Here is a 14,241-nt window from a genome sequence, read left to right as displayed (position 1 = left end):
TGTGTTTTTTTTCTACTGCCCCTAAACGCTTATGCCTCCAAACCCCTCTGAAAGTTTGTGTGCATGGACACATAGGCCAACATGGAGTGGTGTTTAGAGGCAATTAAAAAAAAATACAGATGCCCCTAACAGTAGCTGTAAAAATGTCCTGTGTGCATGAGCCCTTACAGTCAGAAACAGCAGTGTCTAATATTAAACTGCAGATATACCACAGGGAGGCTCTAGGTACACTCTTCCTCTAGCCTGTACACAGTGATCAGCGAAAGACTGATGAAGTTATCGCTCTCATCCTGTCAGTATATTCCTTGCCAGTACATGTGGACTGCTCGGATTTGCTCCAAGTGCTGCCCCCTCTCTCTCAAAGCCTTATTGCTGTTGTGCAGGGAGGCCGACACCAATCATGCTAGTTGCATTTAAAAATATATGCATAGCAAATATTTTCAGAACACTTCCTTGTGGATTTTCACTTGATAAATTGTAGATATTTTTATAGGTCCCTCCAATGCACATGTGTAAATATATTTTTTACCTCATTGGGAAACCTTTTAGCTAGCTTAAGATGGAGATGATTGAATAGTAATTTGTAAAATATTAAGGGAAATATGTAATGAAAAAAAAAATACTGCAATTGCTGATCTACTTTTCAAAAGGTTTAGTTGTTTGGCTGGGTCTGGCTTTAACGTTTTTTGCGTCACAGACCTAAAACAAGCAAACACCAAATTAGGTCAATGTAAATGCACTGAAGACATAGGATTAGCATGGCGAGTATATGTAGATGGAGATCAGAACATGCAGCCCCTTTGTTTTTCGCATGACAACTCAAATACAAAACGGCTTTTATAGTAATTTTAAGATATAATTTGTAGTAATTTTAAGATATCATTGACGAGATTACTGTGTGATTAGATGCACATAATATTCATAGCTAATCTTACACCGGTGTATCCATAACACGGCATGATGCATTTCAATAAATCTTTGCCACATTTAGGTGATGACAGTCACATTAGGAGATGGCAACTCCTACTGTATTTAAAAGTGATTCGACATAACCAACTAGTCAATTTTCAGGTTAAAATTTTTTTTTTTTTATTTAACAGTAGCGCTCTGTTATATCAGACATAGGAACTGCAGTCTGCACAAGTTTAGAAGTAGTTCAAAGATTTTTACAAGTGTAATGTGCGTGAAGGCAAGTTATAATGCTCCACTGGGCAGGCTTTGATTCTCTCTTTTCGCAGTCACTCCGAGCTATGGCTGTAACTGTAATAGCTGGAACAGAAACTGTATTATTTCTTAGAAACCAAGAATGCAATTTCAAGGATTAATGAAATGTGTAGTTTAAACTCTATTTCTGGATACTTGTGGAGATATAAATGGATTGCATAGGAAGCTGTGGGTCAAACTCCTCAAATGTACTCTGATAGAATTTGATCAGCAGCCAACGGGACATAAATATTTGTGTCAAATAAATTGTAGGAGATGATAACTTTTTATGCAGCTGTTTTTATGTAAAAGCTTACATTGTTGGATCCAGAACATTACCATCTGCTTTTGGCACAATTCAAAATATTTAAAAAAATTACCCCCTCCCCCCAATCTCTAAAAACTATGAAGTTAAATTTGAACATGTCCATACTTTAAAAATAGTGCTGTTAAGGTACAGCCACCTCAAGAAGGCGATTGTTTTTCCTCTTGCAAGTAGGGACATTGCCATTCTTTTGAGTTCCTTGGATGAATTTCACACAGACCTTGTCCTGCTTGAATTGTACTAAGAACCTGTGGAAAAAAACAAAAAACTTCAGTTATGGCTTTTAAACACAATTAACATTGTGTTGATCAAGTGTGTGGAACTTCCTAGATTATCTCAAATGGTTTGTGTCTCAGCTTAGAGGAAATGCCTCAAAATATACATAGAGAAATAATAAATTAGGTGAATTTAGCAGTTTTGATAAGTGGTTAGCACTAGGGTTGAATCCCAACCACGGCACTACTTGCATGAAGTTTGCATGTTCTCCCAATGCCTGCGCGAGTTTCCTCCCACACTTCAAAGACATGCTGGTAAATTAATTGGCTCCTGTTTAAATTGTCTGTGGTACGTATGAAAGTTAGTAAGCTCCTCAAGGTCAGGGACTGAGCACACACACACACACACACACTATATATATATATATATATATATATATATATACACACACACACACACAATATATATATATATATATATATATATATACACATACATACACACACACACACAAACACACACACACACACACACACACACACACACACACACATGCAGTTGTGCTCATAAGTTTACATACCCTGGCAGAATTTATGATTTCTTGGCCATTTTTCAGAGAATATAAATAACAGAAACTTTTTTCACTCATGGTTAGTGTTTGGCTGAAGCCATTTGTTATCAACTGTGTTTACCCTCTTTAAATCATAACGGCAACAGAAACTACCCAAATTACCCTGATCAAAAGTTTACATACCCCAGTTCTTAATACCGTGTATTGCCCCCTTTAAACATCAATGACAGCTTGAAGTCTTTTGTGGATGAGGCTCCTTATCTTCTCAGATGGTAAAGCTGCCCATTACTGTTGGCAAAAAGCCTCCAGTTCCTGTAAATTCTTGGGCTGTCTTGCATGAACTGCACGTTTGAGATCTCCCCAGAGTGGCTCAATGATATTGAGGTCAGGAGACTGAGATGGCCACTCCAGAACCTTCACTTTATTCTGCTGTAGCCAATGACAGGTAGACTTGGCCTTGTGTTTTGGATCATTGTCATGTTGGAATGTCCAAGTACGTCCCATGGGCAGCTTCCTGGCTGATGAATGCAAATGCTCCTCCAGTATTTTTTGATAACACACTGCATTCACCTTACCATTAATTTTGACCAAATTTCCAGTGCCTCTGTAGCTCACACATCCCCAAAACTATCCACCTCCGTATTTCTCATTAGGAATGGTGTACCTTTCATCATTGACCCTTTCGACTCCTCTCCAAATGTAGGATTTATGGTTGTGGCCAAAAAGCTAAATTTTACTTTGTGCCAGAAGGTTTGAGGCTTGTCTTTGTGCTGTTAGGTGTATTATAAGCGGAATACTTTGCGTAGTAATGGCTTTCTTCTGGCGACTCGACCATGCAGTCCATCTTTCTTCAAGTGCCACCTTATTGTGCATCTTAAAAACTGCCACACCACGTTTTTAGAGAGTCCTGTATTTCACATGAAGATTTTCCTTTGAATCCTGAACAATTTTCATGGCAGTTGTGGCTGAAATGTTAGTTGGTCTACCTGACTGTGATTTGGTTTCAACAGAACACCTTATTTTTCACTTCTTGATTAGAGCTTGAACACTGCTGATTGGCATTCTCAATTCCTTGGATTTTTTTATATCCCTTTCCTGTTTTATACAGTTCAACTACCTTTTCCCGCAGAGCCTTTGACAATTCTTTTGCTTTCCCCATGACTCAGAATCCAGAAACGTCAGTGCAGCACTGGATGAAAGATGCAAGGGTCTGTCAGAAGTCCAGAAACTCATTGACCTTTTATACACACACTAATTACAAGCAAACAGATCACAGGGGAGGATAGTTACCTTTAATAGCCATTTAAACCCCTTTGTGTCAACTTGTGTGCATGTTATCTGGCCAAAATCACCAGGGTTTGTAAACATTTGATCAGGGTAATTTGGGTAGTTTCTGTTGCCATTATGATTTAAAAAGAGTAAACACAGTTGATTGATAATAAATGGCTTCAGGCAAACGCAAAGGCCCCTTTCACACTCGGGCGGTGGGTGCATCAGCGGTAAAGCACCACTTTACCATCAATTTCGCTGCGCTACTTGGCCACTAGCGGGGTGCTTTTACCCCCCGCTAGCAGCCGAGAAAAGGGTTAAAACCACCACAAAGCGCCTCTGCAGAGTTGCTTTGCCGGCAGTAAAGCCGCAGTGCCCATTGATTTCAATGGGCAGGAGCAGTAAATACAACCCTCCTTCAGTGCTCTAAAAATGCTGCTAGCAGGACTTTTTTTACCGTCCTGCTAGCGCACCGCTCTAGTGTAAAAGCCCTCAGGGCTTTCACACTGGAGAGACAGCAGCGGCTGTTTCAGGGTGCTTTGCAGGCATTATTTTTAGTGTTATAGTGCCTGCAAAGTGCCCCATTGTGAAAGGGGTCTAACCATGAGTGAAAGAAATGTTTTCGTGTTATTCATATTCTCTGAAAAATGGCCAAGAAATCATAAATTCTGTACAACTGTATATTATATATTTTTTTAATATATATATATATATATATATATATATATATATATATATATATATATATATTAGGGCTGTTACTGATTAAAATCTTCGTGTTCGATTAATCTTTTTTTTAAATCGATTAATCGACTAATTTCGATTAATTATATCACATACAGATCCAACTACTTTTAGCTGATCTCCTTGCATTGCAACTCTGCATTAGTCAGTGGTAAATGTGGTATACACTATATACAATCACCCAACACTAGTTAGTTTCCATAATCCGTTACTTAACTACACAGTTCACACAAATAAGTTTTAAATTCAAACGGTAGTACTGACGCAAGTAATTTTTTCTTATTAAACTTTAAGAAAAACGTAGAAAGTTAGTTTAACTTTAATTATAAAACTTATCTAGTATATCGACTGTCAGTCACTTTATAGTAGGCAAGTAGGCATCACTTTAGCCAGTCACACAGACATACCAGCGTATTTACATTTTCTGGAAGCAGACCTGATCCCATTTTATTCACAATATACCCTTAAGAACTGAACAGTCTTTCGCATGGAACAGATATTGCCGATACACAAAGAATTGTCTGCACAAAACTGCTTAGGACAGGAAAACAATAGTTATTTTTTCTCCCTTCCCCTGATGGAGCCTGATGCATCCTGCTGCTCCACAGATGCAAAGGTACCTCAATCCAATGGGTGCAGTTTGCTCGCATCCAGCAGGGTAAGTCTCACTGTCCAGCCTGTCCGGTTACATCAAGAATTTTAATCGATCAAAAAAATTAAAGATTAATCGAGGAATTAATCTTTAATTTCCCCAGCCCTAATATAAATATCTATCTATCTATACACACACACACACACACACACAAAATAGATATAAAACGTCGACACACCCCTGTTAAAATGTCAGGTTTCTGTGATGTAAAGAAAATGAGACAAAGATAGCTAATTTCAGAACTTTTACCACCTTTAATGTGACCTACAAACTGTACAACTTAATTAAAAAACTAATATTTAGATAATTGATAAAAAAATTAAATGTGTTTGCATAACTGTGCAAACCCTGTTATAACTGGGAATGTAGCTGTGTTCAGAATTAAGCAATCGCATTCAAACTCATGTTAAATACACTTATTGGAGAAGGTATTGGGGGGGGGGGTGTATTTGTAAGTACCTGCAGCTATGCTCTAAGAAAAAAAGCTCTGAAAATACTACACATTATGCCTTCCAGCACAGACTTGGGCTCAGTTCACACTAGCCGTACTACAAAGTGGCGTGGTTTCAAAGCCACTTTGGAGTCCAACTTTGATGTGACTTTTTGTACTCTGAAGTTGTATTAAAGCGGAGTTCCACCCAAAAAATAAACTTTCTATTAACAGATTGCCTTTAATGTAAAAATAAATAAATATATATATATATATATATATATATATATATATATATATATATATATATATATATATATATATATATATATATATATATATAAAAAAATGTTTTACTCACTTCTATCTGTCTGTTACTAGGCAGATTTCGGAATCTGCCTAGTTCCTGGTCCTAAGTGGTTCAACTTCCTGTCCTAAGACCCCATTGCCTCCTGGGAAATGATGACACTCATTTCCCAGCAGTCTCTGGGCATTACTGCCTAAAAATCGCCCAGCATGCACCTCTTCCTGAAAACCAGGAAGAAAAAGGAACTGGGCTTCATATGCCCACACATATGGTGGATACGGCCACAACATGAGCTGGAGCACATAAGGCAAGTGTTTGCAATGATTTCTGGAACGATTAGGGAGTGAATATGTTTTAGGGACTATATAATGTGATTCATTTTAGCTTGAAAAAAAAAAATAAAAAAAAAATTAGGCCCGGAATCCCGCTTTAAAGTCAGACCAAAGTAGTGCAGGAACGTTTTCTAAAGTCGGCCAGACTTATGTAGTATCTGTTAAGACACAGGAAAACATTGAATTGTTCAGCTCCTATGTTGCATTAGTGTGAATCGAGCCTAAAGCAATTAAAATGATTCTATTAACCACTTGCCGTCGCCGCACCGTCGAAATACGTCCACAAGGTGGCTCTCCTAGGCGAGATCACGTTATATGACGTCCTGCCTATTAGCCGCCACTAGGGGCGCACGCTCGCCCCCGACTCCCGTGCTTGTGCCCCGCGGGCGCGATCGCCGCCGGGCACACGCGATCGCTCGGTACAGAGCGGGGAACGGGAGCTGTGTAGCAGGGGAAATGCTGATTTTCTGTTCATACAATGTATGAACAGAAGATCAGTGTTTCCCCTAGTGAGGCCACCCCCCCCCCACAGTAAGAACACACCCAGGCATACTTAACCCCTTCCCCGCCCCCTAGTGTTAACCCCTTCACTGCCAGTGGCATTTTTATAGTAATCTAATGCATTTTTATAGCACTGATCGCTATAAAAATGCCAATGGTCCCAAAAATGTGTCAAAAATGTCCGAAGTGTCCGCCATAATGTCGCAATACCGAAAAAAAAATCGCTGATCGCCGCCATTACTAGTAAAAAAAAAAATTAATAAAAATGCCATAAAAATACCCCCTATTTTGTAAACGCTATAACTTTTGCGCAAACCAATCGAAAAATATGTAGAAGAATACGTATCGGCCTAAACTGAGGAAAAATTTTTTTTTTTATATATTTTTGGGGGATATTTATTACAGCAAAAAGTAAAAAATATTCATTTTTTTCAAAATTGTCGTTTTATTTTTGTTTATAGCGCAAAAAATAAAAAACGCAGAGGTGATCAAATACCACCAAAAGAAAGCTCTATTTGTGGGAAAAAAAGGACGCCAATTTTGTTTGGGAGCCACGTCGCACGACCGCGCAATTGTCTGTTAAAGCGACGCAGTCCCGAATCGCAAAAAGTACTCTGGTCTTTGGGCAGCAATATGGTCCGGGGGGTAAGTGGTTAAAAGTACCCCTAATCAAGAAGCAGAAGGACTTTTTCATGCTATCTATATATCTGCACTATGCGCCACAGTTTTGTAAACGCTTTGCAGTTTATAGATTGGGACATCAGGCACCCAGATGTAAAGATAAAAGAAGAAATGTTAGCCTTTGTTCTAACTCCTTGGCAATAATCCACCACCTAACTAAATTCAGCTTCATAATATTGCATCATCACCACTAGATGTCTTTGTTAAGGCCAAATTAACCTTTTACTAAAACATAATAAATTCACATTTTTTACAGGTTTTTTTTATTTATTTTTTAACAGTTGCCTGCAAAGTATTGCACCTGTGATCAGTAGATCGCAGATGGTGCAATTTCAGGCTCTAGCACAGTTGCTCTCCAGCTTTCAGCTCATAGCCCTGTACAAGCGGAGGGAGTGTAAATGGACTATGAGTGCGCTTTTGACCCATTATGGTGTGGTGAGAGAACCCAATGCCCACTTTTAGGTGGGGGGTATAAGAAATCAAAATTTGGTGTCTTTTGCCTTCCAAACAGCACAATTCTTCTAGGTACTCTCGCACAGTTTTTAGATTAACTCGGCAGGTAGGTTGTTCCAAGCATCATGGAGAACTAACCACAGATCCATCTGTGGATGTAGGCTGCCTCAAATCCTTCGGTCTCTCCATTTTTTACAAATACAGCCTTTAGTTCAATGTTTTTTTAATCTGAATTACATGTAATGGTTTAAAACACAATAGTCTAAGTTGGTGAAGTAAAATTAGAAAAATATACACAGAAAACAATTTTTCAGAAAAAACAACAACCGATAATTGGCATGTGCTTATGTATTTATCCCCTTTGTTTTGAAGCCCATAAAATGCTTTGGTGCAACCAATTACCTTCAGAAGTCACATAATTGGTGAAATTATGTCCACCTGTGTGCAATCTAAGTGTCACATGATCTGTCATTACATACACACACATTTCTGAAAGGCCCCAGAGGCTGCAACACCTAAGCAAGAGGCACCACTAACCAAACACTGTCATGAAGACCAAGGAACTCTCCAAACAAGTAAGGGACAATGTTGTTAAGAAGTACAGATCAGGGTTAGGTTATAAAACAAATATCCAAATCTTTGATGCCTAGGAGCACCATCAAATCTATCATAACCAAATGGAAAGAACATGGCACAACAGCAAACCTACCAAGAGATGGCCGCACACCAAAACTCACGGACCGGGCAAAGAGGGCATTAATCAGAGAGGCAGCACAGAGACCTAAGGTAACCCTGGAAGAGCTGCAGAGTTCCAGAGCAGAGACTGGAGTATCTGTATATAGGGCGACCGTGAGCTGTACGCTTCATAGAGTTGGGCTTTATGGCAGAGTGGCCAGAAGAAAGCCATTACTTTCAGCAAAAAACAAAATGGCAAGTTGAGTTTTCAAAAAGGCATGTGGGAGACTCCCAGAATGTATGGAGGAAGGTGCTCTGGTCTAATGAGACTAAAATTAAACTTTTTGGCCATCAAAGAAAACGCTATGTCTGGAGCAAACCCAACACATCACATCGCTCAAAACACCATCCGCAGTGAAACATGGTGGTGACAGAATCATGCTGTGGGGATGTTTTTCAGCAGTTGGGACTGGGAAACTGGTCAGAGTTGAGGAAAAGATGGATGGTGCTAAATACAGGGATATTCTTAAGCAAAACCTGTACCACTCTGTGTGTGGTTTGAGGCTAGGACAGAGGTTCACCTTCCAGTAGGACAATGACTCCAAACACACTGCTAAAGCAAAATTTGAGTGGTTTAAGGGGAAACATGTAAATGTGTTTGAAATGGCCTAATCATAGCCCAGACCTCAACCCAATAGAAAATCTGCGGTCAGACTTAAAGATTGCTGTTCACAAGCGCAAACCATCCAACTTGAAGGAGCTGGAGCAGTTTTGCAAGGAGGAATGGGCAAAAATACCAGTGGTAAGTAGATGTGGCAAACTCAGAGACTTATCCAAAGTGACCTAGAGCTGTGATAGCCGCAAAAGGTAGCTCTACAAAGTATTGACTTGAGGGCCCGTTCAGTTCCGTGTGCATTTTTGTCTGCACCAAAAATGCATGCACAGTGTTTTCCATGTATTCCAATGGCTCTAGTTCACTCCATGCAGTCAGTTTCCGGTGCAGAAACTGACCGTAACTGACTGTATTGGTGCAGAAAAAAAATGGAACTGCACGGAACTGCATCTGGTGTGAACTGGGCCTTAGGGGGCTGAATAGTTACACACATTGACTTTTTCTGTTATTTTGTCCTATTTGTTGTTTGCTTTACAATAAAAAAATTAAATCAAAATCTTCAAAGTTGTGGGAATGTTCTGTAAATTAACCACTTAACCACCGCATGCTGCAAAATAACCGCGACAGGGTGGTTCCTTAACTCTAGGACGACGTTGTAATCGAGGACCCGGCGCATCACGGATCACGGTAAATTGACGCTGATATCGGCCGTTTACCATGTGATCGCTCCGTCAAATGACGGAGCGATCACTTGTAAACAAACTGGCGTCATGTCATGTCGCCAGGTCCTCTCTCCCCTCTGTGTGCCGATCGGTACAGTGTGAGAGGGGGAAGGAGCAGATGGCAGCAGCGCTGTGGGCTGGATCTGTGACAATTGCAGTCACAGATCCATCCATCCATGCTCTGCAATACTCTGCCATCCCTCAGCCATACCCCGCCATCCCTCAGCCATACCCGGCCTCTGTATGTGGCCAGGCTGTGGAAGTCTCACACATGTGGTATCGCCGTACTCAAGAGGAGTAGGAGAATCTATTTTGGGGTGTAATTTTTGATATGTACATGCTACGTGTTAGAAATATTGTATAAATGGACAAAATGCGTTTTAACCACTTCCCGCCCGCTGGCCATCATATGATGTCCTTGATTTTGTGCAGGGATATCTGAGTGATGCCTGCAGCTACAGGCATTAATCAGATATCAGCTTTTTTAGCCAGTGATTCCCTACACCATAAGAATGATCATAGCGGCTGTTCCGCCGGTTGATCGTTCTTACAGGAGGCGAGAGGGGACATCCCCTACTCCCGTCGCCCTCCGGTGTTTCTACCGACTCACCGCTACGATCAAAGCCAGGATCGTTTTTTTTTTTGTTTCAGGCTTCCCAGCCTAGAGGTGAGATGTGGAGTCTTATTGACCCCATATCTCACTGTAAAGAGGACCTGTCCTGCCATATTCCTATTAGAAGGGATGTTTACATTCCTTGTAATAGGAATAAAAGTGATCAAAATTTTGGGGAAAAAAGTGTCAAACTAAAATAAAGTAAAATAAACAATTTTTTTTTTTTTTTAAAGCGTCCCTGTCCTCGGTAGCTCGCATGCAGAAGCGAACACATATGCAAGTCCCACCCACATATGAAAACGCTGTTCAAACCACACATGTGAGGTATCGCTGCGAACGTTAGAGCAAGAGCAATAATTTTGCCCCTAGACCTCCTCTGTAAATCAAAACATGTAACCAGTGAAAAAATTTTAAGTGTCGCCTATGGGGATTTTTAAGTAGCGAAGGTTTGCGCCATTCCACGAGTGTGTGCAATTATAAAGGTTGACATGTTAGGTATCTATTTACTTGGCGTAACTTCATCTTTCATATTATGCAAAGACATTGGGCTAACTTTACTGTTTTTTTTTTTTTAAAGCACAAAACTGTTTAAAAAAAAAAAAAAGTTTGAAAAGTTGTAACGACCACCATTGTATTTTTTAGGATCTCTGCTAAAAAAAACATATATAATGTTTTGGGGTGCTATGTAATTTTCTAGCAAATATGATTTTTACATGTAGGAGAGAAATGTGAGAATTGGCCTGGGTGCTCCAGAACGCCTGATGGTGCTCCCTGCATGTTGGGCCTCTGTATGTAGCCAAGCTGTGTAAAAGTCTCACATGTGGTATCGCCATACTCAGGATTAGCAGTAGAATGTGTTTTGGGGTGTAATTTGTGGTATGCATATGATGTGTGTGAGAAATAACCTGCTAATATGACAATTTTGTGAGGAAAAAAAAAGAAAAAAAAGAAAAAGAAAAAATCTTTATTTTTGCAAAGAATTATGGGAAAAAATGACAACTTAAAAAACTCACCATGCCTCTTTCTAAATACCTTGGGGAATGTCTTCTTTTCAAAAAGGGGTCATTTGGGGGGTATTTGTACTTTTCTGGCATGTTACGGTCTCAAGAAATGAGATAGGCCGTCATCACTTCAGGTGTGATCAATTTTCAGATATTGGCACCATAGCTTGTGGGACTCTATAACTTTCACAAAGACCAAATAATATACACCAATTTGTACTTATTTTTACCAAAGATATGTAGCAGTATAAATTACCAATTTGTTACATTTTATAACAAAGAAAAATGCATTTTTTTTACAAAAATTTCGGTATTTTTTCATTTATAGCATAAAAAATTAAAAAACCCGGAGGTGATCAAATACCACCAAAAGAAAGCTCCATTTGTGTGAAAAAAATACGAAAATTTCATATGGGTACAGTGTTGCATGACTGAGTAATTATCATTCAAAATGTGAGAGCAACGAAAGCTGAAAATTGGTCTGGTTATTAAGGGGGTTTAACCACTTCCTTACTGGGCACATATACCCCTTCCTGACCAGGTGAAATTTCAGCTTCCGGCACTGCGTCGCTTTAACTGACAATTGCGCGGTCGTGCGACATGGCTCCCAAACAAAATTGACGTCCTTTTTTCCCCACAAATAGAGCTTTATTTTGGTGGTATTTGATCACCTCTGCGGTTTTTATTTTTTGCGCTATAAACAAAAATAGAGCGACAATTTAAAAAAAAAAAACAATATTTTTTACTTGTTACTATAATAAATTGCCCAATTTTTTTAAAAAAAATAATTTTTTCTCAGTCTAGGCGATACGTATTATTCTACATATTTTTGTTAAAAAAAAAATCGCAAGAAGCGTCTGGTTTGCGCAAAAGTTATTGCGCTTACAAAATAGGGGACAGAATTATTTTTTTTTATTATTTTTTTTTACTACTAATGGCGGCGATCAGCATTTTTTTTCGTGACTGCGACATTATGGCGGAGACATCGGACACTTTTGACACATTTTTGGCGCCATTCACATTTATACAGCGATCAGTGCAATAAATATGCACTAATTACTGTATAAATGTGACTGGCATTGAAGGGGTTAACACTAGGGGGTGAGGAAGGGGTTAATGTGTACCCTGAATTGTGTTACTAACTGTGGGGGAAGGGGGGTGACTGGGGGAGGTGACCGATGCTGTGTCCCTATGTACAAGGGACACAGATCGGTCTCCTCTCTCCCCTGACAGAACGTGGAGCTCTGTGTTTACACACAGAGCTCCACGTCTTGTCCCTGTAGCCGCCGATCGCGAGTCCCTGGCGGACATCGCGGCCGCCAGGCACTCGCATCGGCATCTCAGCGATGCGCGCGCGCCTCCGCCGGACGCGCGCGCTGCTGGCTGCGCGCGCGCCCGCGCTGCTGGCTGCGCAGGCCGTAAAAACACGGCCTCCCAGAGATGTAGAGCCACCCTGCGGCCGTACAAAGTCGTACGGCCGTCGGGAAGTGGTTAAGTGCCCAGTTGTCAAGTGGTTAAATGATGCAAAAAATAAAAAATACATGTTAATTCCAGGTTGTGAGGCAAACCAAACACGAAAAATGCCAAGAGGGGGTGAATACTTTTGCAAGGCACTGTATCTGTAAAAAAAAATTGCTGTGTGAATTATTTAGCATTCACACGAAAGTCACTAATAATGCCTGTAATGTTTGTAATAAGTGTGAAATGGAAGTTTTTACTTGTTGCCTATTGCAGTGCAAATGAAAAATTCACTCCTAAGAGAAAATAGCCTTAAAGCAGAGTTCCAACCACAATTAGCATTTTTTAAATGCATGTCCTTTCATACTGCGTTTTTATAATATAAATCTGGTCACTTACTATTTTACAATCCGCCGCCGATCCGCATAGATATTCAAAAACTATATCTACACCGTTGTCATTTTTCTTGTGGGCATTGTGAAGCCCACAAGCACTTACTTCCTGGAAGTCTTGGATGGAGAGTGATAATTGGACAGCGCACTGCATCCTGGGAAATGATGACACACATTTCCCAGGAGCATTAGAGGGAGATGATGTCAGAATCCTAGGTGGTTTCAAAGGCAGATTTCGTGGGACCGCATAGCAACAGGCATTTCCAGATGAGTAAAAAAAAAAAAGTTTTTTTTTTCTTTTTTAGTCGTAAGCTACAGTTTAAAGCAAAATTGTTTTTTTGATGGAACCTCCACTTTAAGAACATTCAACAAAAAAAAAATTATAATTTAAGAACCACCAATAGAGAAAACACTATAGGCTTAAAACATTTGACTAGAAGACTAAAGAGGGAAAACACTGCACTGTAAGCTAAAGTGTATGGACATTCCGGTTTTCACCACCCACATTGTAAACAAATCTGCTATACAGAATTGATACACAAATGGTAAATACAGCACACACTTCACTAATAGCGGGGTGTCAAAACTTAATTTTATCATGGGCCACATCAGCACTATGGTTGTCCTCAAAGGACCAGTTGCATCTTTATAAAATTTTGAGGCTACATAAATGTATCCAGGGCTTTCTTCCCCAGAGGACAGGTGCAGAAACCCAACCACACCTACCGTTGAACCACATCAAATGGTGGGTGTGGCCAAATTGCCACGCACAGAGTGCAGGCGCGCGCTACCCACAGAGTGAAGGGGCGCGATACGCACAGAGTGAAGGGGCGCGCTACGCACAGAGGTGAAGGGGCGTGCTATGCACAGAGGTCCAGGGGCGCGCTACGCACAGAGGTTCAGGGTGTGCTATGTACAGAGTGCAGCGTTCAGGGGTGCTCTGTGTACAAAGTGCATGGTTGAGGAGTGCACTATTTTCAAAATCGAGGAGTGCACTAAATGCAGGGTGCAGGGTTGAGGGATGTGCTGAACACACTGTTTCAGGATTCAGCTCTCCTTCACAGGCTGTCCACATCTCACTTC

The 14,241-nt window shown here is 40.3% G+C and overlaps 1 protein-coding gene across 4 annotated transcripts in view; it reads right to left on the bottom strand.

Moving 5' to 3' along the window:
• Positions 1 to 1,064: 1,064 nt before the first annotated feature.
• Positions 1,065 to 14,241, bottom strand: part of MYO1B (myosin IB) — a 296,930-nt gene continuing 283,753 nt past the window's right edge. For all 4 annotated transcript variants that reach the window (XM_040357071.1, XM_040357073.1, XM_040357074.1 and 1 more), the window contains one exon: positions 1,065 to 1,776. In XM_040357071.1, the coding sequence (XP_040213005.1) occupies positions 1,653 to 1,776 (124 nt within the window). In that variant the 3' untranslated portion in view covers positions 1,065 to 1,652. The remainder of the gene's footprint in view (positions 1,777 to 14,241) is intronic.

This window comes from Rana temporaria, chromosome 6, assembly GCF_905171775.1.
Source record: "Rana temporaria chromosome 6, aRanTem1.1, whole genome shotgun sequence".
Classification (NCBI taxonomy): Eukaryota; Metazoa; Chordata; class Amphibia; order Anura; family Ranidae; genus Rana; species Rana temporaria.
This window is presented reverse-complemented; position numbering and strand designations above follow the sequence as displayed.